Source organism: Vigna angularis, chromosome 8 (assembly GCF_016808095.1).
Source record: "Vigna angularis cultivar LongXiaoDou No.4 chromosome 8, ASM1680809v1, whole genome shotgun sequence".
Lineage (NCBI taxonomy): Eukaryota > Viridiplantae > Streptophyta > Magnoliopsida > Fabales > Fabaceae > Vigna > Vigna angularis.
This window is the reverse complement of record NC_068977.1, coordinates 28,653,261-28,678,524: the sequence shown is the minus strand read 5'-3', so window position 1 is coordinate 28,678,524 and position 25,264 is coordinate 28,653,261. Positions and strand designations below refer to the sequence as shown.

Genomic DNA, 25,264 nt, shown 5'->3' with positions numbered 1-25,264 from the left:
TAAATTAAAAGAGCATTAAGAAAGTCATTAGCTCCCCTTACCTTAAACAAAAATACTATTAAGCTCTAAACACGCACACTCGTTGCTTCAAGAACAAGGAATTCTAGAATCGCCTACAAATCACCAAATTGTGATTGGAGTGAGTCCTTAGGATCTCATACTTATAAGGAACTATGAAAAGAGACGAAGAGACACATGCGATAAGAAATCACCATGCATGATCTCAACCTAAGAGCGAAAAGAAAAAGGAGCAAAAACTTACTTGATCAAGAAGGAAATTTGATCTAAGGAAGATGGAGGCTATACTGCAGTGATCTCCAAGCGCTTCATGATCGTCAAATAGATGATAGGGGAATTAGAATTTATAAAGAGAAGGGAGAGAAAACTAGAGAAAAGAGTGGTAGAGATTTAAGTAATGAGACAAGTTTAAAAAATTCTATTTTTGTTAATGAATTATTTAAAAATTAACATACATTATTTTAAAACAATTATCTATTCTAATACTTTATTTTCTAGGTTTTCACACAATTTTCATCTATAATTTTTTTTTTAAAACATAAGTTTATTTTTTATCATAGTTTTAAGATTTATCTTACATTAATTTTTTTTATCTAATTATATATTTTACATGCAAAAGGTCGAGTTGAAAAATTACAAATAAATACAAATATAAATATTTTATCTGTTAACTTAAAAAAATTATAAATAGAAAAATTATAACAATTAAAAATATAAATTTTATTTGTCTTTTCTCTATGTTTTTTAAGGTAATTGGTTAATCTTTTTCAACATTCAAGTATGTTCTAATGACGTTGACAGAGATGACAAAAGTAATCTATTGATTGACAATTTGTTTAGAATAGTTTTTTTTTTTAGTTTCATATTAGGTGGTTTAGGACGTCTGATTGTATGTATCATTTGACAAATGAAAATCTAGAGTTATATAGTGATATCGTTTTTTTTTTCTTTTTTTTTTATATAAGTGGGATAAATTTGTTATCAAATTACAAAATTTGGAGAAGTTTGTAAAAAATTAAAGATTATAAACTAAGATGTGTGGATTCCATTCCACATAATTTTAAGTTCAGTTAAAAGTTATCAAGAATTATAACGATTTTAGTTAATATTGAGTTGAGTTTAATTTGTATAGAAGTTATATATTATAACTCATGACGATTCATGTATATCAATTTGATACTAAAGTTATGTTCTTATCATACAATTTTACTTTTTTTTTTAAATTTATACAGAAATCCTGTGATATGTATACAATTTTTCTTTAAAAATCGTATAGAGTCCACACGACTAATTTTTTTATTTAACTTGTTTATTTTCGTAATTTGTGAACTAATTTACTCCTTTTATATAAAAGAAAGTTATGATACTTTAGTTTGATGATTAGGATATTTTTATGAACATATTTGATTTTACTATTTAAAGTCTAGAATTTGTTAAAACTTATTTGGAGAAATTAGAATTTCATATAAGGGGAATCTTGATAGAACATTAGAGAAAAAGGTTTTAATTGGTAAAAAAAATGGCGGATTTTGTGTAGGACTACTGTATGCAAAGGAGAATTTACTGGTTTATGATTGTGGTAGTTGTGTAGGAAGCTTGAATTTTCAGTGGAAAATTCATGCCATGGATAAAGATATAAATTTGTGAATGTGCTTTAGTTGGTGGAAATTGGTAGCTGTTTGAGAATGAGTTTGAAATTTAGTAATAAAAAACCTTATGATTTTGAGATGTTTGGATTTAAGGTATTATTTAAGCTTGTTGTATGATGTGTAATTGTAGTTTTGGGTGTAGAATATTGTAAGTTTGAACCAATTTGATTCTTAGAGTTGGAAAATGAACTTTACTTATTTCATTGTTAAAACATGTTAGTTTTAGTGGGATCAATTTGGCAAAAGTTTTGTATATTATTGTGGATCTTGGTTTTCTGTATTTTTATTTTGGGAGACACTTTGATCACTCCATTGAGAATGCTGTTGAGAGGAGTTTGATACAACTTAATTTTCATTCAAGTGAAAATCTTCCATAGGAGAGATGTTGGATACAATCGCAATTTTCATTCAAGTGAAACTTTGCGACTAAAGTTTTGTCGATGCTAATATCCTTAGAAAAAACTTAAGACTTTGAAAAGATATTTCTTAAAGTTTGAGATATTATTTGAAATTGATGATTTGATAGTAGGGAATATATTGAATATGGAGATGTTATGAATATATTAGATTATCCTACTTCTATTGGTTACTGAATTCACATAGAGAAATGTATAAGGTTGTGTGACAATCAAGGTTTCTATAACTTATAGTTTGTAATGTGTAATAAAAGTGAGTTCACTAAAACGTAAAAAGGACAATAATATGAAAGGTGTAAGATGTGTGGTGTTTAGATTCAACATATGTGTTTGTCTTCCGAAAATTGTCAAATGTCTATTGTAATGAGTTTGACGAAATGTAAATGTAATATTTGTTAAATATAATAAGTGATTCTTGTATATTCTTTTTCTATTTTTAAATTTACTCTTAATCATATGTTAATACACTGGTTTTACGTCATTAATTCATGTTATAATCTCATTAAATTTTTATTTCTTTATTAACGCTATTCAAGTGTTTTTTAAATTCGAGATGAATTAAGTTATCTCATTTTAAAGGTTGAAAATGTCTTCATCTCTCTCTTTTGTATCCTTTAACTTTCGAAAAGTCGAATGAAGTTAAAAATGTATATAAGAAAATAACAAATGTTATATTAAATATGTAATGTTTATCTCATGAATAATTATAAGACCTATATAGACTTTTATCTGGATGGGTGGATGGGTCTAAATTATGTAGGTAAGAGTCTTTTCTAGGTAGTTTAGGGTTTCTAACATTGATTGTTTATCTAATATTTAATTAACCATATTAATATTGCTTTGGTATGCTGACAAGGCCAAAGCAAGTAATGTTGTTATGACCGAAATATTTGAGGAGATCATGTCGTTTTAAGTTGATAACATTGTTTTGACCTCGTATAACACATTTATTTTCTGTATATAGAAAAACACTATATATATAAATTGTTTTATTGTTATATTTTGAATTTCATAAGTCACGTTTATAAATTTTGGAGTCTTAATAAAAATAAAATGTTTAAAATAATCTACTTTTTTCCAACCTATGCCTAGTTATCTTAACTAATTCCATACAAAAATCTGTCTACGGTGAAAGCAATCAGCATAGGGTGTTATTTTCTGCACCCTATCAATTTTCTTCCACCACCCCATCAAAATTTTTAGAAAATTTGTTCAGGATTGTGACGTCCCAAAATATATATTGAAAGCATATATAATAAAGACGTCATCATTTATTAATATAGGAAAGCAGTCAAGAGTAATTTAAGGATTACAATCATCCTTAGAATAGCATGGAATTGAAAACTTAGAGTATTAGGGTTTCTCCCTAGAAATTACATAGAATTTAAAGCTTTAAACGTACAAAAGTTCATCAAAGCTAACTAATAAAAGCTAGCGAATCTAAGTTGCAGCATTGTCTTCCCCATCAAGTACTGTTTCCAACGTATCCTCCTTGCCATCTGCTCCCGTATAACGAATTATACGATCATCGCACATACCCAAACACAAACAAGTAGGGTAAGCTAACATGCAACCAATCATTTATAAAACATGCATGCAAACCTCATATAATAATTATGTCAGACATACTCATACCATCATACAACATCTCATCATACATACTCATCTATTACTTTGATACACATGATAAAATGACATCACAAGACTTGTTACTTTATACCCCGACTCGTCCAGACTAGAATGATTACCGAGCTATGGCGGGTCTTGCACTCGTGGTGGCTTTTTGAAACTTGGGCACTACCGCCCGGCCACAGTCACAAGGTTAATCCGTCATCACTCACCTTGGATCATATGGAAGCACCCAAGACTAGGACCTCCTGCTACTCCTCACCACATGGTTCAATCCTCTCTACATGAGAAGAAAGACCATTGGAGTTTCAGGATGACCCCCAAAACTGAGCTACCATGCAATCATTCTATACACCCCAAATCACCACCATGTATCATCTCCTTGAGGATCATGGAATTACGTATATGAACCATACTATCACTTTGAAACTTAACCCAAGACATGAATAATAGATATTATCATATTATCACAGTGAATCCAACATATCTCATGCATTCACATACTTTCCACATAAATCACATCATTATAGTTCACAACCATGTTCAGATGCATAATTCAAATGCAATAAAATCCAATCATTTTAGAAATTATACAAACTGAATATATCACAAAATAAATTAACAGTACATAATCTGTTCAATAAGATTTAAGTTAAAAACATATCGAGTAGATTTCCAGGAAAGAGAGGTGTGTCACAATGGACAACTTAAGTACCAAGTCTTTCCTTAGCCAAAGTGTTCCTCAACTAGTTTTTAAAAAATTTCTTATTTACAGATTCAAAATAGCAACATATAATATTAACACCGAAATTCCACATAGATAGATATACAGTAAGCATTAACACTATTCACATAGAATTTCAAGACATGAATAGTAATAAAAACAATACTAAATCATATTATAAAAGCATAGAAATGTTAGCTCCCCTTACCTCTTCTCCAGAATTATTTTCCTACTAGAAGCTGTTCCCCGAAAACTCTTCAGAACCTCCACTCTTCTTTCAACTAAAAATTTCTCCCTAACTCTTTCTTCTCTATTTCTCAAGCTCTCACTTGATTCTTCTTTTCTTGGTGCAAAATGCCCTTCCCTCCCATGGCTATTTATAGGTAAAAAAATTTACTATTCATTAATTATTTTAATATTATTTATTATTTTAATATTATTTAAAAATAATATTTTAATTAGCCACTTGATTAAATCTGAACCTAATTCCATCCATGCTAAGGAATCCTAATTTCTTCCATGCTAAGAAATTAAATATTTTTTTTTTTACTATTCACTTTTTACTATTCAATTTTCTAAAAAAATTCTAAATAAGTTATCAAAATTTTGAAGCTCTCCTTCTAGAATTACTATAATTTTATATCCAAAATTTACATTTTTTTCTATCCATTAAAATTATTATTACTAATAAAATGCTAAAATTTACTATTATAAATATTTTTCATGAGTCTTACATTCTCCCAAACAACAAAAATTTTCGACCTCGAAAATTCTATACATCAAGAAAATAGTTGAGGGTATAATTGCTTCATTTCTTCTTCTAACTCCCATGTAGAGTCACATGTTCTCCTATCCCAAACTACCCTGACTAAATTGATAGTTTTTCCTCTAAGTTCCTTTGTTTTAGTGTCTTCTATACAAACAGGTTGTACTTCCATTGAGAGATCTTCTCGGATTTGAATATCTTCTATTTCTAAAATGTGAGAAGGATCAGGTACATACTTTCTTAGTTGTGAAACATGAAAAACTGGATGGAGATTGGCCAACTGAGGGGGTAACGCAATCTCGTAAGCGACTGACCCAATTCGCCTCAAAATTTGGTATGGACCAATGAACTTAGGAGAAAGTTTCCTCGAGCGAAGAGCTCTACCGACACCCGTGGTTGAAGTTACTCGCAGGAAAAGATGATTCCCAACCGCAAACTCTAACGGTCGCCTCCTTTGATCTGCATAGGACTTCTGCCTATTCTGAGATGCTCGCATCCTCTCCTATATAAGCTTCACCTTCTCTGTGGTCTGTTGAACTAGTTTTGGTCCCGTCAACACTACCTCTCCATCCTGAAACCAACAAAGAGGTGTTCTGCAACGTCTTCCATACAAAGCCTCAAATGGCGCCATGCCGATACTAGCATGGTAGCTGTTATTATAGGTGAATTCCACCAAGGGCAATACCTCATCCCAAGTCCCCAAGTGATCCAAGATACAAGTTCTCAACAAATCTTCAAGTGACTGGATCGTCCTTTCTGACTGACCATCTGTCTGGGGATGGTAAGCTGAGCTCATTTGCAATCTGCTGCCCATTTCGCTCTGAAGCGTCTTCCAGAATCTAGAAGTAAAGCGAGGATCTCTGTCCGATATGATGCTAGAAGGAATGCCGTGTAGTCTCACGATCTCATCGACATACAGTTGTGCCAACTTCGTCATAGACATCCTTAATTTGATTGCCAAGAAATGAGCACTCTTGGTCAACCTGTCTACAATTACCCAAATAGCATCATGACCCCTAACCGTGCGTGGTAAATGGGTAACGAAGTCCATGGCTATGCTATCCCATTTCCACTCCGGAATCTCCAACTGTTGCAATAAGCCTCCCGGTCTCTGATGCTCTATCTTAGCCTTCTGACACGTTAAACAAGAGGCAACAAACTGAGCTACATCTCTCTTCATACCGGACCACCAAAAAGACTCCTTAAGGTCTTGATACATTTTAGTCATGCCAGGATGCATGCTAAAACGACTTTTATGACCTTCCTCCATGATTAACTTCTTCAATCCCGAATTGCTAGGGATACAGACTCTGCCTTTGAACCTCAAAATATCATCAACCCCCAAGGTAAAATCTTTACCTTGTTCAGTCCCCATCAAACTGGCTGACGTTTGGAGCTCAACATCTTTTGACTGCTCTTCTTTAACACGCTTCAATAAGTCATTAGACACCACCAAATTACTGCATCTAATGCTGTCAGCTTCAAATTCTACCTGCAACCTCAAATCTCTGAAGCTTTCTACCAGGCCCAACTCTCTTACCATTAAGGCTGAAATGTGCACTGACTTCCTACTCAATGCATTTGCCACCACATTAGCTTTTCCAGGGTGATAGAGGAGATCAAAATCAAAATCTTTAAGGAATTCCATCCATCTTCTTTGCCTCATATTAAGCTCCTTCTGATCAAAGAGGTATTTCAAGCTCTTATGATCATTGAAAACCCGAAATTGTGCACCATACAGGTAGTGCCTCCAAATCTTCAAAGCAAATACAACCGCCGCCAATTCCAAGTCATGAGTGGGGTAATTCTTCTCATGAACCTTGAGTTGTCTTGACGCATACGCCACTACCCTCTTCTCCTGCATCAGCACACACCCTAATCCCTGATGAGAGGCATCACACAAAACCTCAAAAGATTTACTTGTGTCAGGGATAACCAAAACTGGAGCGCTAGTCAACTTTTGCTTTAGTTCTTGAAAGCTGACTGCACACTTGTGAGTCCAAACAAAAGGCTTATCTTTTCTGGTCAATTGCGTCAACGACGTTACTATTCTGGCAAATTTTTTGATAAAACGGCGATAATAGCCCGCCAAACCCACAAAACTCCTTACTTCAGTAACAGTCTTTGGCTTTTCCCACTAAAGTACAACTTGTACCTTAGCTGGATCCACAGCGATTCCACTAGCTAAAATGACATGCCCCAGAAAAGGAACTTCTTCCATCCAAAACTCACACTTAGATAGCTTGGCATAAAGTTTTCTTTCTCTCAATACCCCAAGCACTGTTCTAAGGTGATCTTCGTGTTCTTCCCGAGTCTTAGAGTAAACTAGTATGTCGTCTATGAAGACAACTACGAATTTATCTAAGAACGGTCTGAAGATCCTATTCATGTAATCCATAAATATGGCTGGAGCATTAGTCACACCAAAAGGCATGACCACATACTCATAGTGGCCATATCTAGATCTGAAAGCCGTCTTCTGTACATCATCGGCTTTTACCAAAATCTGATGGTAGCCCGACCTTAGATCGATTTTAGAAAATACAATAGCTCCGTGTAGTTGATCCATCAAATCATCTATTCTCGGCAACGGATACTTATTCTTGATCGTCAACCTATTCAGCTGCCGATAGTCAACGCACAACCTTGAGCTACCATCCTTCTTCTTTACTAGCAACACCGGCGCACCCCACGTTGAAGCACTCGGCCGGATAAACTGTTTCTCTAACAGCTCTTCAATCTGCTTCTTCAACTCAGTCAACTCGGCTGGAGCCATCCGATAAGGGGCTATAGATACTGGCCCTGCTCCTGAGACCAGATCAATAGAGAACTCTACTTCCCGCGGAGGTGGTAAACCAGGAACTTCTTCAGGAAAGACATCCATGAAGTCATTCACAACCAGAAGGTCTACACTCTGGTTCTCATGCGCTGAAGAGTTTAAATCAAAAGTCCCATCCATATGGAACAAGATTAAGAAACAGCTAGCGCCCTCAAAGATGTCTTGCCTCAACATACCGAGTGATAACGACAGGTTTTCACCTTCATCGGGAAATATTAGCTTTTTCTCACCGCAGTCTAAGAGAATACGATTGGCGGCTAACCAATCCATTCCTTGAATTACCTCTAGCCCTTGCAGAGGTAGACAAATAAGGTTCACTTTGAACCTGCGTCCCTCGACCTCGATAGGACATATAGGACTGATAATGACCAATTTTACTTCAATATCCAACATCAAATTGATGGAAATCGTCAACTCTTCCTTTACTTTTAGTCTTATTTAACTCAATTTCTTGTTATTTGTAAGTGATTACATTATACGTTGTAATTAGCCCATTTGATGGCTAATCCCCATTCAAAGAAGCTGGGAGAAGCTACTCACCAAAGAACATTGCCAAAACCCAAGAAAAGAGAGAAGATGAGCTGAAAAGATGAAGAACCAAGGTTGTTGCAGAGAGTCACGCCGGGCGTGACAATGCTGACCGAGGTCGCGCTGGGCGCCTGTCTGTCGAGCCGCCGGGCGCGACTTTTGCTGATGTGGCAGAAACGGCTTATTTAGTTCTGGAACGCGAAGGGGTTGATATCTTTGGCATCCCAGACACGAAATCTCTCAATTGGAGTGTCCAGAGGCGAGCTAGGAGCTGTGGGAACAGCCCTTCTTCATCTTTGGGTCTTCCTCATTCTTCCATTTCCACCATTGTTGTAAGATCAAGCTCTCCATTCATGGAGAGCTAGTTTCATTCTTGTTGGGGATTGATGTAACCACGGATCTCTTATGTAAATTACAGTTGTTTTGAATGATTATATGCCTCTTTGATTGATTGTTAGTGTTTAATTCTTTTGCTTAAAGCTTGTATGATTGATTCAACCATATCATGATTTTAGGGTTTGCTTGATATTGGGAAATGTTGAGTAAATCTGGACTTGGATTAAACACCTAAAGGAAATTGTATCTAGGGATAGAACTAGGACCTTTGGTTGTCTTGAATCTCAATTCTTAAAGCGGATGAACTTGTTAGGTTTTCCAAGGGATTGGAGTTTAAGAAGTAAGTCTAGGCTCTCTCTACCAAGGGATTGGGTTTGAGTAAATTAAAAGATTGACATTGGCCAATTAATGAAGAGGAAGTGATTTTCTATACATAAGAGTGAAGTAGGTGAAATCATCCCCCAACAATACCATTCCATATCATTTCTAATCTTTCATTTCCTAAGTGTTTGCATTATCAAAGATCACTTTTACCCTTTATGTTTTATCTTTAGTTTAATTGCATGAAAACCCCAAAAACATGGAATCATTCTTTAGTCTAAATTAGTTAGATATTATACGATTGTCGAGGACACGAGTCTCTTGGGAAACGATATCCGGTCTTACCGGTTTTATTACTTGAACGATTCGGTACGCTTGCCGAACCATCAACAAGGACACACATTAGATGTCTTAACTAACCCAGCTGCTGGTGTAGACACCACTAGATCGCATGGAAGCTCTCTGACAACTAAACTAAGCCTCTCCACACAAGCCTTCGACACAAAGGAATGTGTCGCCCCCGAGTCAAACAATGTCACACACGAAGCTCCAAATAACAAACAACTGCTAACAATCAAATTACCTGCACTGGCTGCCTCAGCTCCAGTCAATGCGTAGACTCTCCCTACTGCTTGTGGTCGGTTACCATCCCCTTGGATAAATCTTCCAGTCTGGCGTGGTTGTGGTCCTGTCCTCATAGTAGTAGGACAATCTTTGGCATAATGTCCCTCTTGTCTGCATATGTTACACTTCCTATACCCTTCTAGCTGAGGGCACACAACCTGGAGGTGTGGTCCACCACACTTGAAGCATCTCACGGGAGTGGCAAAGCTGGATTGCCTCGATAACTGAGAGAAAGAACCCTTGGATCCAGAGGAAGTAGGTCTAGAGAAAGGGGTACTCCTAGAATTGGAGCCTCCCCTGGATATCATAGGTCCACCAACCCTTAGTGGTTGGCTCTGTTGTCTCTGAGGTCCCTCTGATTCCTTCTTAGTCTTCTCCATGTCACGAGCCATCTCCACCAGAGCAGAAAACTCTCTGATGCGTAACCCCTTCACAAGTAGCTTGATATCACCTCTCAAGCCGTTCTCAAATTTCCTGCATTGCCACTCTTCATCTACCGCCATAGTGTTGAAGCGGAGCAGATGTTTGAAACGATCAGCATATTCTGATATTGTTTTGTTGCCCTGTATCAGCTCCAGAAATTCTACTTCTTTGGCAAATCTGACACTGTCAGGGAAGTACTCAGTGTAGAACTTGACCCTAAACAGCTCCCAAGTAATAGGAGTCTCACTCCTTTCCAATATCATCCTCATGCTGCTCCACCAGTGGCCAACTTCCCCGGTCAATAGATACTGGGTGTAGGCTAGTTTCCTCTCATCAGGACACCCCTTAGCCTCATAGATTCTTTCCATGTCCCTAAACCAATGATCAGCTTCGTCAGGGCTACATTTTCCAGTGAATCGGGCTGGATGATGTTGGAGAAAGCTTTCCAGACTCCACTCTTGGACATGAATAGCGAAAGAAGAAGCACTTGGAGTGGTCCTGCCATTAGTCAACACTTCCATGAACTGCCTTTGAGTGTTCTCAGATGACACTCTTGCATTCTCAGCAGCTACCCTAGCAGATTCCAGATTTTGTAAGGCAATGGTGTTCTGCTGAACCAATGCAGCATTTTGTTGTTGCAGTGCCTGAAGCACCGCATTTAACATCTGGTTAGAGTCAGCCGGATCGACCTGTGGGGGAGGAGGAGGAAGCCAAGGTGCCATCTTTTGTTCACACAGAAAGGAAAGACCCTCAGTCTTACTCAAACACACAAGAACCCTAACTTGAACATGATTAAGAGTACACAAGCATAAGCAAGGCACACACATACCTTACAGGATTTCCTAAGGACAGAAACTGCTCTGATACCATTAATGTGACATCCCAAAATATATATTGAAAGCATATATAATAAAGACGTCATCATTTATTAATATAGGAAAGCAGTCAAGAGTAATTTAAGGATTACAATCATCCTTAGAATAGCATGGAATTGAAAACTTAGAGTATTAGGGTTTCTCCCTAGAAATTACATAGAATTTAAAGCTTTAAACGTACAAAAGTTCATCAAAGCTAACTAATAAAAGCTAGCGAATCTAAGCTGCAGCATTGTCTTCCCCATCAAGTACTGTTTCCAACGTATCCTCCTTGCCAGCTACTCCCGTATAACGAATTATACGATCACCGCACATACCCAAACACAAACAAGTAGGGTAAGCTAACATGCAACCAATCATTTATAAAACATGCATGCAAACCTCATATAATAATTATGTCAGACATACTCATACCATCATACAACAATCTCATCATACATACTCATCTATTACTTTGATACACATGATAAAATGACATCACAAGACTTGTTACTTTATACCCCGACTCGTCCGGACTAGAATGATTACCGAGCTATGGCGGGTCTTGCACTCGTGGTGGCTTTTTGAAACTTGGGCACTACCGCCCGGCACTACCGCCTTATGAAACTTGGGCACTACCGCCCGACCACAGTCACGAGGTTAATCCGTCATCACTCACCTTGGATCATATGGAAGCACCCAAGACTAGGACCTCCTGCTACTCCTCACCACATGGTTCAATCCTCTCTACATGAGAAGAAAGACCATTGGAGTTTCAGGATGACCCCCAAAACTGAGCTACCATGCAATCATTCTATACACCCCAAATCACCACCATGTATCCTCTCCTTGAGGATCATGGAATTACGTATATGAACCATACTATCACTTTGAAACTTAACCCAAGACATGAATAATAGATACTATCATATTATCACAGTGAATCCAACATATCTCATGCATTCACATACTTTCCACATAAATCACATCATTATAGTTCACAACCATGTTCAGATGCATAATTCAAATGCAATAAAATCCAATCATTTTAGAAATTATACAAACTGAATATATCACAAAATAAATTAACAGTACATAATCTGTTCAATAGGATTTAAGTTAAAAACATATCGAGTAGACTTCCAGGAAAGAGAGGTGCGTCACAATGGACAACTTAAGTACCAAGTCTTTCCTTAGCCAAAGTGTTCCTCAACTAGTTTTTAACAAATTTCTTATTTACAGATTCAAAATAGCAACATATAATATTAACACCGAAATTCAACATAGATAGATATACAGTAAGCATTAACACTATTCACACAGAATTTCAAGACATGAATAGTAATAAAAACAATACTAAATCATATTATAAAAGCATAGAAAGGTTAGCTCCCCTTACCTCTTCTCCAGAATTATTTTCCTACTAGAAGTTGTTCCCCAAAAACTCTTCAGAACCTCCACTCTTCTTTCAACTAAAAATTTCTCCCTAACTCTTTCTTCTCTATTTCTCAAGCTCTCACTTGATTCCTCTTTTCTTGGTGCAAAATGCCCTTCCCTCCCATGGCTATTTATAGGTAAAAAAATTTACTATTCATTAATTATTTTAATATTATTTAAAAATAATATTTTAATTAGCAACTTGATTAAATCTGAACCTAATTCCATCCATGCTAAGGAATCCTAATTTCTTCCATGCTAAGAAATTAAATTTTTTTTTACTATTCACTTTTTACTATTCACTATTCACTTTTTACTATTCAATTTTCTAAAAAAATTCTAAATAAGTTATCAAAATTTTGAAGCTCTCATTCTAGAATTACTATAATTTTATATCCAAAATTTACATTTTTTTCTATCCATTAAAATTATTATTACTAATAAAATGCTAAAATTTACTATTATAAATATTTTTCATGAGTCTTACAAGGATCATAAGTGGGTGAGTGTTTTATGGTTTTCCGAAAATGATTTAATGCGTTCTGAAAAATAAAATCCGAAATGATAAGGTACAAGAAAATATTTGAAATTTGATGGGGTGCAGGGAGTAACAGTCATCACCATAATGTAGTGTGAGTTCAAATGAGACATTCCGACCTTTATCTTTTTAGATAATAAGTAAATTTTATGTAAGATGTGTTTTCTTATAGTTTTATCTTACTTGCTTCTACTTTCCAATCGTTTTCCACTTTTATCCATTTAATATTTTTATCTTATAAAAACATAGCAACAAATCATTAGGAACCAAACATCAATTAAGGTTTGCACACATGTCTGCCAAATGTTTGCTTTTATAGCGGTGAAGTTGTCCATGCCAGCACAACCATTTTTTGCTAAAAGGGAGTGTCTTAAAAGTTCAAACTTCAATTATTCTTTTGTTATATATATAGTTGCCCTTATGTGTGTTCCTTCCTTCAATTTAATTTGCTACTTGAGCTGTGCTTGCACTGAACATCTTGTTACATGTTCTAATCATTACTTATATATTTTTATATTTATTCATAAGCTTGCTCTTCTAACTTGCTTTGAAGAGTAGTTTTGCTTTGAAGGATATCAAGTGACAAGTGGAAGCAACATTCATTCATTCTTCATCTTTCATTTTCTTAAATCACAAATAAAAGGTTTTTTATTTTCTTTACTCTTTCAAGAATTGAGATAGTTTAGGTTTTGCTGCAAACTGCGGAACATGAAAATGTCAAATGTACCACTAAAGAGCCTGAAGAATTTCTTTTAAATATAGTTATATTATCATAAATAAAAATTCAAAGTGCAAGAGCTTGTATTTTCTTATATATATTTTTATGAAACCAGTTAAAATCACACAATAAAAAAAAACTCTTCTAAAAAATAAGCACCCACACAACACAAGAACAAAAATAAATTTTGGTTTAATATGTAACTTATAATTAGCAAAACTTCAAATTCTCCTAATTTGTTCTTCAAAAATTATAAATTTTTATACAACTCTTTTTATAAAAATTACAAATCTTTTCATATAACCTTTTTATTTATAATTTTTATTTATTTATATTACTCGATATAAAACTTTAATAAATAACATAATAACAGAGAGAAACTCATTTTATATATCAAAACAATTTAGGAATTTCATTTTACTCCTTCTTCTTTACTAGTAAAGGGACAACTAAAAAAGGTTGTGTTTTTGATAAATATGAAAGTAATTAATCATGTAGATATGACAGAGAAATATGAACAATGTCCACGAGTTTAATAATTTCAATATTTGAGATAAAAAGTTACCAGAAAGCATCGGTGAAGTAAAAGTACAAAAGATATATCAATTAGTGCAAATGCTAATGATAATAGGCTTCGTTAAGAGTTAAATTATTTTCCACATTTTTCCAAAAACACATATTTCTGAAAATCATGAGGGAAAACACATACACTTACCAAACTCCCAAAATATACAATTTTCCTTGATGGAACTATTGTTTCTTTCTTTTTCCTTTTTCCAACTGGTGATATGTTCTAGTTTTGGTGGCTTAAAAATTGCACTTGAAAGTGGTACTTATCTCATCTTCCCATTGTGAATGGCCCAAAATGAATCTTACCATCTCCAAAATTCTAGTCCAAACAAGATTCTCATGAAACATTGCATGTGCACTTCATAATACCAACAAAGGGTTGGAATCATAGAATAAGCAGACATTTCTTTTTTGTCTCACTGAAACAGTATGAAAAAGGCAAGAGGGTATAGTGACAAATTTCATGGTCAATTTTACATTTTTGTTTCTTGTTTGCTCCATCCACCTTGTTCACTTTCTTCATTTTTTTTCTCATTTTTTCTTCCTTCTGTAAACTTATCACTTTCTTTGTTTTTGTGGTTTAGAAGTACATTTTTTGTCCACAAATAAACTTTGTTTTCATGATTTTATAAGAGATTGTAACAAGAAGAAAACTACTTTTAACTTCTACTCCAATTTGAAAATGATACACCAATAATAAAATAATATCATAAAAAAGAAGTGGACTAAAAGCTGAAGCAAGTTGGCGAAAGAAATTATACAAAAATCTCTAAGAAAATATGAAAGTAAATTTGTGATTTTTTTTTTGGATATACTATTTAACTTGTTTATTTCTATTTAATCTGAGACACAATTTCATCCTTTAAATCTTAACACAGTTGAATTAGAAAAAAAAAAGCTCGTCTACATAATGCCAAATTCTGATAAAAACAATGTGTGTAAAATTAAAACCATACCAACTTATTTCCACATATGATGTGCTAATTTGAGAGGAGACTAATGAAAAGAGAACTTTACTTTTTTTTATAAGCCCGAAAATAACTTTACTTGATTTATTTAATTGAAAGTCTTGCTTATAAGTGTTTCTGAAAAAAATCAAAGAAAGTTTTTTCTAAAAATTATATAAAAAAATATTTTTACATGTTCTAATATTTAATTATTAATTTCAGACAAACATTTATTATAAATAATGATAATAACGGACATGAAGAAATTTTTTTATAACAAGAATAAGTGATTGTTTATTCTCTGAGAAGTTATAGAAAATGATGATAATTTTTCCGTAGAAGAATTATATTTCTATGTTCCTAGCAGGTAGTGGTTGGTGTGTTCCTTCTCAAACCGTCCATGTATCTTTAATGAGAAAACGTGAAAAAAAAGAGAGATGACCTTAGAAAGAAAGAAAAAAGTGCTTTTATTGTCTTCGTATTCATTACATCAAGTAATAATGTCATTAATTTGTATTATTACTACCATATAACAATTCATTCATCATAAGATTTGAGGCAATAAAATTGGTTGATGAGATACAATTAATTTATAATTGTCACATCATAGTTAATTTTTTTATTTATTTTTCACTTAGCGTGTGCAATAGCATAGAATAGCTAGATTATTCTTTTAAAGCGGCTACCATTTATGGAAAAGATTCAACCAATTGATTTATTTAATCATTATTATAACAAGTTTAATATACTTTTGAATTATCAAAAATAGTAAGATATTTTTTTAAAACTAACTATTTTTGTAAAAAAAATTAATATTGATCCATTCAAATAATCACATATCCTTTAGACATTAAGACTAAAAATAATTTAAATATATTTTTATTTTATAACCTTTTGAATTGTCTTTAAAAGCAAAATTATAACAAAAATTTCAAACTTTAAACGGATATACAATAATTAATCGTAATGATTTTAATAAATTGAAGGTCGAAACAAATATTAAATATCAACATGAAAAAGAAATAGATATCAAAATAAAAATATTATAATTCTCAATTAATCAAAACTTATTTGTCCTTTAAATAACTAAAATAAAAGGATTTTTCAAAATAATACGTTGAAACAAACACCATGAAGTTAATTGCAATAAATCAAAAGGAAGTTCATCCTTAAAACCTACCATATCCAAGCTAGATTTGAACTCCAAATCATAGCAACATTGAAATCTAAAATGTTAAAAGCTTTAATGATATTTACACAAGTTGAGCAAGAAACCAACTTAGTCGATTGAGATTGATTGTGATAGATCATTAATGACATTGTTTTTTGGGAAGCCATCATGAATTTCACTTCTAGTTTTTACAAGGTGGGCACACAAAATATTCCCTTGTGTACACGATATGAAAAAGAATCTTCAATAACTTCAATTTTTTTAGATGAAAATTTCCCTTTGAGCAAGGTAATAAAAACGGCGACTTTTATGGATGCTATAGCACGTTATGTGTTTAAATGTGGGGTAACCTTGATCAATAAGATAACACCAATAAATTATTGTTTTGTTATCATCAATCAATGGATTAATTAAGGAGTGATGACCTAATAATGTTGGTTTACTTTATTGTATTTATCACTAATTTCTTTGTCAATTATGGCGTGAACTGTCGACCACTCATAGAGTAACCACAATTCATGGCTATTGAATTAAAGATCACTTTTCCTAACACAAAAAATAAAATAAAAATTATCAAATAATTCAAAAATCAATGAATATTTTCCTAATAGGAGGAAGTTGTTCTAATTTGACAGAACTTCATAATAAATTTCAATTAAGTGGATGATAAAAAATAGAACTTAGTAGTTATAGCGGTGGAAGTAGGCTGAATATGGAGATATGTTTGGTAATGTTTTTTCAATGGTTAAATTGAACAATTTAAATCGATTCCATTTTAGTAATATCTTTTTGGAAATAGTTCTGTAATATGACTTATTATTAAAATAATAAAATAAAATAGAAAATTATTGTGTGAAGTGTAAATCAAACCTGCTGACATGTCAGAAAATGAAAGAAAAGTTATTTTAACTTATAGCATTGATATAAATTATTGAAAGTAATAATAAAAGTGTCATTACTAATATTTGAATGCTAAATCATTTTACTAAGCAATAGAGTTTGTTACTACTCATATAATTCAATATTCATAAAAATATATATATATCATTTAACCATTGTTTTTTTTCAAATGATTTAGAGTTGATATATATATATATATATATATATATATATATATATATATATATATATATATACTAATATATATAAAAACACCTTGTTGCCAAAACATTTACAAAGGATTTATAAGAGGTTATTGATTTAATTCCAAGCAAACATACAACAACAAAAAGGTAGAAGCCATGGTTTCAGCAATCAATTAAATAAATACATAAAACAATACTAGTAATTGTGAGGTGAAAACATTGAAAAAAATCGAACCTAAGAAAAAAAAACTTTACCAAATTCCCACCATGAAAATTCCCACTCCCTAAATTTATGAATGGAAAGTGTTGGAGAAAAAAATGATGGCATTAATGGAATGGAGAAGAGATAATTAATGAAGGGACCCACGAAGAACAGGTGGAGAATGGTCATTGAACATTTTGTTTGGTTTATCCTAATTCACTTTGGTTGCATAATTGTTAGGATATGTTGCTTTCATCGTCCACAATGGTCTCTCATATCTGTTACTGTGCCAACGCATGGTGAGGCCACATGTACCTAATTCCCAGCTAAGCTTTTGGAACTTAGAGTTAAGCAGTTACCTTCCTCCAACTATAATATCTCAACCAATCAACACCCTTCTCAATTTCTCTCTCTCTCTCTCCATTAAGTGTTGATTTTTCCTAAATAAGGGAAAGTGTAGTTGCACCTGTTTCTGTTTACCATTTCTGTGTGCACAGAATTCTGAGTTTCTGAGGAAAAGAATGACAGAACAGCAACCTCAAGCAGCAGAGTCAGAGACAGCAGCACCAGCTGCTCCTTCACAGGCTCCAGCTGAGCCTGAGCCTGTTCCCGAGGCTCCAAAGGATGTGGCTGTGGAGAAATCTGTGATTCCAGTGCCTGATGAGTCCAAGGCTCTTGTCTTGGTTGAGAGTAAGATTTTCTTATGTTGATTCTTCTTATGTTGTCATGTTTTGGTTTGGTTGAGACTAAGATACTGCTATGTTGATTCTTGTTATGTTATCATGTTCTGGAAGTTGGGGTTAGTTGTATTTGGTTGGTAGAAAACTGATTGCAGAAAAAAAAATTGAAATCTGTGTTCATGGAATCTCTGCATATTTTTGTTTGCTTTGTTTATCTTCTTGTTTGGTTTTAATCCACTAGGTTAACCAATTCTTTGAGGAGCTATGTTTTGTTTATTCCAAAGGGTGCTTTAATTGTTTATCTTGAGAGAAAGAAATGATTCTGTTCTGTATTTGCTTGAGGAAATAAGTTATTTTTTTTTTTCATTCACTGTTTCTTCTGAATATATTTCTAAATTACAAGGTTGCTCACTACTTTTGTACTTGATTAAATATATATATATATATATATATATATATGCTTCTGGTAACAATATACTTGTTTTCGTTATAATTCACTTAAAATAGTTATATACAATCAGTGAGAAACGGTTTTAATATCTGAATATGTTTTTATATTAATATTCCTAACCCCTTTTAAGAGAAAAAAATTCTGATGTTGGATTGTTTGGTCGTTTGCTGTTACCTGTACTTGATTCCGTTTTCTGGTATTTTATCATATTCCCTTTTGCTGGAACTTTCTTGTTGTGGTTTTATTCAAAACAATGTTCTCGTATTGCTCTGCCTTTTTTCCATTTCTTTAGCAAGTGAAAGAGTGGTCCTGCTTTGAATCTATGTCTTATACATCTTAATTTGGCATAAATTTATCAAACCATTATCACTCAATTACAAGCATTTCAAAGGCTATCCAGCCTTCAATGTTTGAGGCAAACCACTACAATAGTTTTCTTGTCATAACTTTTTTTGTCCCCTTTTGTTGTTGTTATGTTTATTATTGTTAATTTGGATATATTGGCAGAGACTCAAGAAGTTGCTGAAGAGAAACCTAGTGAGGGCTCTGTAAACAGAGGTTTGTCATGTGACATTATGACATTTAATTTCCCTTTGTGTACCCTTTTGATTTCTGACATTACATATTATGTCATCATCTTCATTTCTCTTCAGATGCGGTGCTTGCAAGAGTTGCAACTGAGAAGAGGTTATCACTGATCAAGGCATGGGAAGAAAGTGAAAAATCAAAAGCTGAAAACAAGTAAGAATCTGCATCCCTTTTGCTTCATATTTAATAGTGTTTTGATTTAACTTCATGGTAAGCAATAATCAATTAGAACATAAATGACAGGTATATTTGAGGTTAACAAAGTCTAGGATATACTAATAATCTAAGTGAAATTATTGAGCAGGGCACATAAAAATCTTTCAGCCATTTCGGCATGGGAAAACAGCAAGAAAGCTTCAGTGGAGGCAGAACTAAAGAAAAAAGAAGTGAGAATTGATTTCATTGCCAATTCTAACAAGTTTTATGTGTTCTTTTTCTTCTATTTCACATTTTCACATTCAATGCTTTCTACATTGAATGTGACCAAAGAGAGGAACAAATTAAAGTTGATTTTTGATTTTTGCATGAGCAGGAACAATTGGAGAAGCAAAAAGCAGAATATGCAGAAAAGATAAAGAACAAAATAGCTTCAATTCACAAGGAAGCTGAAGAGAAAAGAGCAGTAATTGAGGCAAAGAAAGGGGAAGATCTTCTGAAGGCAGAGGAGACAGCTGCAAAGTATAGAGCAACTGGAACAGCTCCAAAGAAACTCCTAGGCTGTTTCTAAACCTTCAAACATAAAACATTGTCTAAAACAAAAAGTGTTAATTATTATTATTATTATTATTGTGTATCTATGACCATTAAAGTATCATGCATGAAAGTGTGAGTTTCTTTAGTATATATGATGTTGATTTAGTGATGTTCATTTATTATGGGTGCAACCGACACATTGGCCTGTATATATCAACTACTCTGTGGATAAACAAATTTAATGATTCAATCTCTGCATTAGTTGTTTCTGCCATCAACTCATTCACCTACATTATTTGAATCCTCTGTATCTTTGGCCTTTGAGTCTAAGAACTAGTTTTTCATATAATTTGGGATAGATGATTTGAGGAGAGTGATTGAATAAATTTGAGGATAAATTTTTTATTGTTTGTTTGAGTAGATTTGAAAGTAATTGAAAATGGATTTGAAAATAAAATTTGTGAGAATTAATGTAAGATTTGATTAATGTGACAGAATTAAAAAATTTGTTTAATTAGTAAAAATTATAAATTATCAAAATACTTCTAGTGATTAAGGTAATATAAATTGATATTTGTTAATATTATATTTAATTGTAAAAATATTTATAATGATTAAAAATTTAAAATAATTTTTAAAATTAATTTTTAAAAATTAAAAAAATTATAATTTAATAAAATAAATTTATTTTTAAATATAATATTTATTTGTAATACTATGAATTTATCCTTTACCTACTCCAATGTTACGTTCTTGGTGAATTCATCCATGGCTCCCGAATCAAATTATATATTTCGTTCAAATCAACAAGTTAGATTCGTAATAATATTATTATATGGGAAAACTGGAAAAAGAAATTAGTATGATACCTTTAGCGGCTGCATAAGCAGATAAACTTGGAATAGCTTTAGCACCTGCAATGGATGAAATGAATATTATGTTTCAATTGAGTTTATATTTTTAAAATAATTAAAACTTAAATAATTTTGAAATATTTAATTATAAAAGTAAAATTACAATTAAACTTTTAAAAAGATTGATCCACGTATATATCAATCATCTTGCTTCCGTGAACAAACATGAATGGCTGCTCCAAACTTTGCTAATTCCTCGACGATGGCATGCCTAAGACAATGGAAAGGAAGAAGAAAGATGAGAGAATAAAAGGGTCAGGGGTTGCTCCAGAGCTAATCTAAACTGCAGCACTGCGATTCCCATCAAGAACTGTTTTCAAAGTATTCTCCTTGCCATCTGCTCCCACCTAAGTGGGTGATCATTGCATATACCCAAACACAAACAAGTATGGGTGAGCTAGACATAAAAAGCATGTTATTCAACCTCACACGACATGCAAAAATCACTCAAACATGGTAAAATGACATCACAGGACTTGTTACTTTATAAACCGACTCGTCCGGACTAGAATGATAGTCGAGCTATGACGGGTCTTGCACTCGTGGTGGCTTATGAAACTTGGGCTCCCCCACCCTACCACTCTCACGAGGTTAGTCCGTTATCACTCACTTTGGGCCATATTGGAAGCACCCAAGACTAGGACCTCCTGCTACTCCTCACTACATGGTTCAATCCTCTCTACATGAGAAGAAAGACCATTGGAGTTTCAGGATGACCCCCAAGACTGAGCTTCTACTTTCATTCTAAACACTACCAGGGCACCACCATGTATCCTCTCCTTGAGGATCATGGAATTACGTCCATGAACCATACTGTCACTTTGAAATTTAACCCAAGACATGAATAACCGGATACCATCATATTATCACAGTGAATCCAACATATCTCATACATTCACATACTTCCCACATAAATCACATCATTATAGTTCACAACTATGTTCAGATGCATAAATTCAAATCCAATAAAATCCAATCATCGCAGAAATCATACAAACTGAATATATCATAAAATAAATTAAAAATTCTAAAATATCACCATAAATGGTCACCGGAGAAGAATCAAATGTTTGACGAATCAAACTCACCATAAACGCCAGTACATATGACTAGTCACAACTTACTGGATTTGACCAGGGCTGCTTTATGATCAGGGATGTACCAACTCCGGTTTTTAAGATTCCTCTATCCTACCATCACAATTATAATTCATAATTTCGTATCTACCATAATAACATGAATTCATTCCAATGAGATATATTGCACAATAGTTTAACAGTACATAATCTGTTCAACAAGATTTAAGTTAAAAACTTGTCGAGTAAACTTCCAGGAAAGAGAGGTGCGTCACAATGGACAACTTAAGTACCAAGTCTTTCATTAGCCAAAGTGTTCCTCAACTAGTTTTAACAAATTTCTTATTTACAGATTCAAAACAACAACATATAATATTAACACATAAATTCAATATAGATAGATATACAATAAGCATTAACAATATTCACACAAAATTTCAAGACATGAATAGTAATAAAACAGTACTAAATCATAATATAAAAGCTTAGAAAGGTTAGCTCCCCTACCTGTTCTCCAAAATTATTTTCCTACTAGAAGCTGTTTCCCGAAAACTCTTCAGAATCTCTACTCTTCTTACAACTAAAATTTCTTCCTAACTCTTTCTTCTCTAAATTTCAAGATTTCTCTCTTGATTCTTCCTCTCTTTGTGCAGAATACCCTTCCCTCCCATGACTATTTATAGGTAAAAAATTTTACTATTTAATAAATTTTTTAATATTATTTATTATTTTAAAATAATATTTTAATCATCCACTTGATCAAATCTGATCCTAACTCCTTCCATGCTACGTAGGAATTCTTATCCTTCCAATTTTTTTTTACTATTCACTTTTTACTATTTACTTTTTACTATTCGATTTTCTTAAAATAAATCCTAAATAAGTTATAAAAATTTGAACCTCTCCTTCTAGAATTACTATAATTTTATATCAACAATTTAAATTTTTCTACCATAATTTTCTATTTTCTATCCATTAAAATCATTATTACTAATAAAATGCTAAAATTTACTATTATAAATATTTTTCATGAGTGTTACATCCACCGTCTCCGTCACCAAGTTCGTGGACTGCTTCAAGAATTATGGAATGAAGCTCTCTGCAATGCCTACAAAGCTTGCAATGCTGGAATGGAGCTTCTCCAGGTTAGGCTTTCTGCATTTTCCAGGTTCGTCACGCTTCAGGCGGCCTCCACCTCCACGCCAAGCTTCCCTGCAATGCTGGAAGGAACCCGCACCATCACGGAATCAGCACTGTTGCCAAAAGGGGAAACCGAATACGCTGTTATTTCCAGAATGGGGAACCGGGGTTGTGCGAGATGTGTGAGAATGGGGAACCGAATACTATTGCGCTTGACTGAATACAACTTGTGTGCGAATGGTGAGAAGCTCCCGAACCGAATACTCTAGGTATGGAACTGAATACGCATTCTTCATTTTCGTGATTAAGCATTGTTCATCGTCTTCTTCACCTAATAACATGCGCATTCCACTTAACACATTCTTCTTCATGGCATCAACTCCTTCTTCGTCCTCATCTACAACCTTGCAAGTCATAAAGAACAAGAAAATTGGACAAAAAAGATACTGCAATACTAACCTCAGGCGTTGCTGTTCTTCGTCAATAGAAGGAACAGGCGTTGCTCTTTGTCGTCAATGGAAGAAACCGAACATATTACACTTTGAGCACTAGCTGCGTAGACACCTCAAGGCACCTACAGTAGCAATAGTAAAAGCGTATTCAACTATTCTTCTTCACGTCTGCACTTTTTAATTTTAACTTCTTGGAATATTAAACAGATATACACACCAAGAATTGTATAATAGGTTAAGGGTATACGTGACATTTAAGTAACTATCCCTCCAAATCTCTTTCGCAAGTGATGAAAAACCATGGCATCCTGCAAATCCATCTTCACCCGTCTTCGTTTTTCTTCTCAACCGAACACGACCCGTCTTGTATTTCATCGCTCGCATTCGCGTCTGAACAGTAAAATCTGTTCAAGCGAACACTCTCTCGCAAATCCATCCTTGCTATTTCTTGTGAACAGAAAATCACCTTCAAGTGAACACAGGCTAAAACCTGTTAGAAACTTTTTTTAAGAGATATAATTTCATATTTGAAGCTTAAAAACTAAATTCTTCATAACATACTTAAAAGATAAAACAATATTATTTTCACTTAAAAATTCATTACATGACTTGTGTTCACTTCATTGTGCAAAACTTTAGATTTTAGTTCCCAGTTATTTGACACTTGTCTTTACCCAACCCAATGCAGCAAGAACTTTACACTTTTTGGTCGCTTGGGGATGGAGATGGTTAAAGATGTGATCGTCATTGATTGAAGATGAGCTGGTTGTGTGCATTACCCATCCCAGAATTACTCCAGGCTAAGCACGCTTAACCATGGAGTTCTTATGAGTCAGGCTACCGAAAAGCAAATGCATTTTGGTGATATGAGTAGCCAAATCAATCCCTTTAAGCTATCATTCAACCGTATAGTCTCATACCTATACAGTCTCCAGATCCCTCTCATTCCGGTGTATGTTCGATTCATCCATGTGTCCCTTCCACCGGAAGCCTTGCCAGGAGCCGCTCCTTGTCTGTGCCCCCTGCACCATGCTCCCTGCACCGGCGTCACTCCCCGCCCTCTTATTAGTGCCCGGGTGTCACATGCCCACCAACTTCCGAATGGTTCGTCCTCGAACCACACCGTACTGGGAGAGGCTAGGCTCTGATACCATCAATGTAACATCCCGACTATATAATAACCAATATTATATAATAAAGACGTCAACATTCAAATATAGAGAACAATCAGAATATGACGTGTAATTTAAGTGCGGAATTACAGTCATCTAGAAATAAAATAAACGAGAATTTAAACTTAAACAGTTTAAAGGATTGAACACTACAAGTGTTCGAATAGAAAAGTTCCTAGCAGACTAAACCGCAACCTCGGTATCCTCTAGCTCTTGCTCCAGGGGAATCTCCTCGACAACATCTACTCCCATCCAAGTGGATGATCATCGCCAACGAAACATACCCAAACAGCACATAACAAA

The 25,264-nt window shown here is 33.8% G+C and overlaps 2 protein-coding genes across 3 annotated transcripts in view; one reads left to right on the top strand and one right to left on the bottom strand.

Moving 5' to 3' along the window:
* Nucleotides 1-5,215: 5,215 nt before the first annotated feature.
* Nucleotides 5,216-5,698, bottom strand: LOC108344127 (uncharacterized). Its single transcript, XM_017582592.2, has one exon. It carries the CDS (start codon nucleotides 5,696-5,698, stop codon nucleotides 5,216-5,218), a length of 483 nt encoding a protein of 160 aa, XP_017438081.2.
* A 12,347-nt stretch (nucleotides 5,699-18,045) lies between these two features.
* LOC108343914 (remorin) overlaps nucleotides 18,046-25,264 on the top strand; it is a 41,442-nt gene continuing 34,223 nt past the window's right edge. The window contains exons 1-5 of one of the 2 annotated variants that reach the window (XM_017582359.2): nucleotides 18,072-18,485; nucleotides 19,434-19,484; nucleotides 19,580-19,667; nucleotides 19,819-19,900; nucleotides 20,047-20,485. In XM_017582359.2, coding sequence (XP_017437848.1) covers nucleotides 18,317-18,485; nucleotides 19,434-19,484; nucleotides 19,580-19,667; nucleotides 19,819-19,900; nucleotides 20,047-20,241 — 585 coding nt within the window. In that variant the 5' untranslated portion in view covers nucleotides 18,072-18,316 and the 3' untranslated portion in view covers nucleotides 20,242-20,485. Of the gene's footprint in view, nucleotides 18,486-19,433; nucleotides 19,485-19,579; nucleotides 19,668-19,818; nucleotides 19,901-20,046; nucleotides 20,486-25,264 lie in introns of those variants that run through there. The other variant, XM_052867712.1, reaches the window with a different exon arrangement.